Raw genomic sequence first — 4,653 nt, 5'->3', positions numbered from 1 at the left:
TAAATATTTATAACAGGAATAAAACAAAGGCAAGACTTTTTTATATGGCTAAATTGCATCTAATTGAATGTGACAATCGGTCAGATCTGAAAACATAAAAATGTCAATTCACAATACAGTGGACTCAATTCTATTGTTATTAATACTGAATAATAAGCTGTGATGGCTATTGACTGATAGACGTACAGTAATATCAATTAAAACGTAACTTGTGGCTATTCCTATATTTGTGTATATTCATGGTTTTCTATAGCATAACGTGCATTATCATTCAATCAGACTCGTGTGCACTTGTTGGTGCTTTGTTTGGAAAACACATTAATGTAGGTTAGATGGATGTCATGGTGTAAAAGCAAAACGATGGAGATAAATTTGCATATTGCCTTGTCTTGAACATTTCTATCAAAAGCATGTACTGTAATCAAGGGTAATGAGTGGAACCTTTCTTGTGTGTACATGGAGAGAACACAAAGATTAAAGCTACATTTGCATAGGGGTCCATCTTCTGGAATGAAGTGAAACCTATGAACCTTTTCCCTTCATGCACATTTTGACAATTTCTACAAATAGAAATAGACAGTGACTAGTTTTCCTTCCTTGAAGACGTGTGAAGCCACTAAGCTAGCCTGACAGCTCTCATATTCTCATTGAAAGAAGTCCACTATAGGAAGGTCGCAACAAGGCATAGGCTAACCATCTTTAAACTGCTTATGCTACATCTAGCAAACTCTTTTGTTTAATTCTCGTGATTAATAATATAAAAACAGCAGAACATATTTCATAGTTTTATTGGGTCTCTTTGAGTTCGAAATGGCCAAGTACAACACCAGACACACTTGGGGTCAAAATGTTTGTTTTTGTTGCTGTTTTAGTATCTATGAACTACTACCATGCTGTACACATATCCTGCATGCAAACATCACAGCGCCGTAAGGAAATGAATACCCCTTTTATTGTGAAAGTTAAACACATTTAGTAATTGAACTACAAAACCTGAGAGAGGCTTTAATGTCAAGTAACACTGTCTCCATAGGCAAATCAATTAAATGGCACTGTTAATCACAGGTAAAACAGATTTACTGAACTATATTAAATTACAGATAATAGTACAAAAATAAAACATTTTTCACGTAAGCATTAAACACATACAGTACTATATTCCAAACATACACAGTACGTTTAACATGTAAATCACATTTATCCCTTCATATCATCTATTGACATGATATAGAGATACATCATGCCACATTTCAAGAACATTATTGTACTGTTAGTTGCTGAGCACTAAATAGAAAAAAAAAAAGTCTTGATGCCCAGAACTGAGAAACGTTTCTGGAGATCTACATGTATTGTGTTTCTCAGTACTTAGTGGTACCAGAGTAAATCTGGATCTGGAGGTCAAGGGGGACACACAGCCTTGCATTCTGCAGGCATACAGTCTAGCCTGGCTCAAACCTAAAAACACCTAATCTCATACAGCATATCATATTTCTTATAGTCTTCCATCATACACCTCAACAGATAGTGTAGTCTAGTGCCTAGGGTAGGTAGTATTGACCTTTTCCATAATAAGCCCTTGTTCGTAAGGAATCCAATTTCTAGAACTGATAAACTCTTTTAAACATAAAATTTTTGAAATGCTTAAAAAAAAAAAAAAATTAAATAGTCCATTTTGTGCAATAAAACTGTCATAGACAATTGACACTCTTCTAAAGAGCGGTAATCCAGTTGTCATGTACTCAAGTGCTTCCTCTACATACCTAACTGATATGACCAAGGACATAACCTCTTCTTGACCAACACCTCAGCAGCTTATTGTCCAACAATAATCTTCCTCATGGGTAGATAGAAATTTGACTAGATCATTCTCACCCCATTTAGCCTGTTTTTCTTTCTTCAAGAGACATAGCTAAATGATGGCAGGGCAGTAGTATTGAGTAAATATCTCTAGCTAAGCTCTCAAGTTGAGGTGGCTTTCTCCAAATATCTCTATTGCAACAATACTTTTAATCAAATGTCTCTCCAGTCAAATAATAATTTCCAATGTCCATTGCTTCAAAGAAAAGCAGGTACACAGAAAAAATAGTCACCTAATTATTAATACTTTTTTTTTTAAATAGCACATTACAACTTTTTGAGATACATTCCTTCACCGTGTTAGCAGTAGTTAAAACTTATTCACAGTAAAATCTGGAATAATTTGAAAAAAAATAAAAAAAAAAAGAATACATTTAAAATGTTAATCTTGTGGAGATAACATGATCCTAGAGGGAAATCACCCCTTTTTTGTTCCTCAGACATTGATGGGAATGCAATTGTCTGTCAAGATGCCTTAGAACTTTCAGCTTTCTTTTGGGTAAATAGTTCTATCCCGTCTCAGTATTTCAATTGACTTTTACCCGTAAAATCATTACAAGAAAGAAACAGCCATAATCTTGGATAGTGCATCCCCATAGTGCTAACAGTTGGGTTTCTGGAGCAATCCAATTCTTAGTCTTCACAAGCTTGTGTCTCCATTCTGCTTGTACTCCGATAGGATGTTGAGAGTCATCTCTTCACTCTTTGATTGCACATTGGCTTCACTTCTTCTAGATGCTTTTCTAGTTGCCCTTGACAGCTTCCGCCGAAAGGTGTCTCCTGCCAAGAAATATAGGATGGGATCCACACAGCTATTCAGGCTAGCAAGACCCCTAGTCACTTGGTAGGTGGCATATACCCTGTCATTGAATGAACACATTTCAGGGGATTGAAAATCCAGCCTGGCTCTCAAATTCAGATTCTTCATCACATGGAAAGGAAGATACGAAACCGCAAAGACAGTCAAGACAATAATGACCAGATAAATAGATTTTTTTCTCAGGGGAGCGTTGTTCATATCTTTATAGATCAAAGCTCTAACGATTAATCCATAACATCCCAGAATTAGTATAAAAGGGATGCAGAAGCCAAAGACAGTGGTGCACATGCTATATATGAAGTAGCTTCTTAAGTAATCATCAGAAGATGTGTCAAAACACGTAATGGTTTTATTTTTCCTCATTGCGGTACCAGAAAAAAAAAGGATGGGAGAGATACCAGCAATAACAATGAACCATACGAGAGCACTGATGTAGATGGAATTTTTCTTCTTCAGCCTCCCGAGTGATTTAAGTGGATGCACTACCCCTGTGTATCTGTGGACACTGATACAAGTCAGGAACAGAATGCTTCCATAGAGGTTCACATGGAATATAAACCTTTGCAATTTGCACATGGCATCCCCGAAAATCCAGTCCGTTTTATTGAAGTAATAAAAAATCAGTGCTGGGAGGGAAAGGACATATAAAAAATCTGCAAGTGCCAAATTGAACATGTAGACGGAGATACTGCTCCATGGTTTCATGTGAAAAATGAACATCCATATTGCCACACTATTACCAATAAATCCAGTGATACAAACCACTATATACACAGCAGGGAGGTAATAGAATTGAAAGCCTGTCTTTGTCAAAGAGCATTTTGTGACATTCCCAGTAGATGAGCCACTTGCCAGCAAAGTGCTTTGAGTAACATTCAAAAGAGCTGATAGAAAGACTTCTGTCATGGTCTTTTCAAGTCAAAACAGGCAGGGAGTGGAAAACAACGAGGTTGGTGGCTGCAATCATCTAAAAGGAAAGAGGTAAGGAGGAGGTAGCAGTTACTACATTAGTAATCAGGTAAAGACTAGAGCTGAGAATGGCCCCCAATGCTGAATTACAATGCACAGCTAGCTATACAACCAGCAAACTTCCCAGTACTCTTCAGATGACCAGTAGAGATGAGCAAATCTTTCCCCCAAAAAAATCTCTAGGAGGCAAATCAGCCTAATTCTCTGTGAATCTCCAACCTGGTAAATCGATTCTCTCATCTCTAGTGACCAGATGTCAAGACAGAATACCAAAAAACGACAATGGACTAACTGCAAGCTGCAACCTAGTAGCAAGCAATGAAAGTTGTGTGGGGTCATCTCATTAACATGGAAGGAAGTGCAAAGGGCACAATCTACGAAAACTTCCACCCACTTGCATTGCACGGGTGTGTACGACTGGTTTTCTATTACAAGCCATGCCTACCTCACAGCGTAGTCCCTCTGATCTTTGCAATCAAAAACCACTGCCGTTGTCATCTCTGGCACCCATAAACCACAAGAGAGAGTGTGCAAAAAGTTGCATTGCCTCGGTCGCACAGTGCAAGACTCTGCCTTTCCACATTGATTCCTTCACACAGAGAAAGTGTACAGCACTACTTCTCCAGAGAATGAGAGAGACACAGAGAGAAGGGGAGGGAGGCAGCGAGAGATGGTGGGTGGGAGCACAGTTCAACCTCCTTACTAACTTGTCACAGGCAGCAGCAGGCGTGGTCTCTCAGCTCATCCCTCTAAAACAACATGCATTCTGATAAGAAGTAGTTCCCACAGGCTTGCATTATTCTCTGCCTGCCGTTCCCTATGATCCTTTTTGACAACCGTAGTGAAGGAAAGAAGGTTTTCTTGCCAGCAGGGAACGGAAAATCAGTTGTATTTGGTTTTTGATCAGACGTATGCAGATTAGAAGTGGGTTTGTGTAACTATGGTGAGGACAGCGGCAAGTTGCTGTCAATATGAAAGACTTGTGACATGAGAACAGATCTCTAGCA

The 4,653-nt window shown here is 38.4% G+C and overlaps 1 protein-coding gene across 1 annotated transcript; it reads right to left on the bottom strand.

Annotated features, from left to right (window-relative positions):
- Positions 1-930: 930 nt before the first annotated feature.
- Positions 931-4,289, bottom strand: P2RY1 (purinergic receptor P2Y1). Its single transcript, XM_069973899.1, has 2 exons — positions 4,092-4,289; positions 931-3,644 (listed from the first exon to the last, which is right to left on the bottom strand). The coding sequence occupies exon 2, from the start codon at positions 3,581-3,583 to the stop codon at positions 2,498-2,500; it is 1,086 nt and encodes a 361-aa protein (XP_069830000.1). The 5' UTR covers positions 3,584-3,644; positions 4,092-4,289; the 3' UTR covers positions 931-2,497.
- Between the last annotated feature and the right edge of the window lie 364 nt (positions 4,290-4,653).

The sequence above is a fragment of the Dendropsophus ebraccatus genome, chromosome 6, assembly GCF_027789765.1.
Source record: "Dendropsophus ebraccatus isolate aDenEbr1 chromosome 6, aDenEbr1.pat, whole genome shotgun sequence".
Taxonomy (NCBI): domain Eukaryota; kingdom Metazoa; phylum Chordata; class Amphibia; order Anura; family Hylidae; genus Dendropsophus; species Dendropsophus ebraccatus.
The sequence above is the reverse complement of the archived record's forward strand: the minus strand, read 5'-3'. Positions and strand labels throughout refer to the sequence as shown.

Excerpts from the sequence above, each read along its gene's own strand:
- P2RY1 (XM_069973899.1), bottom strand. The coding sequence starts at position 3,583 with ATGACAGAAGTCTTTCTATCAGCTCTTTTGAATGTTACTCAAAGCACT.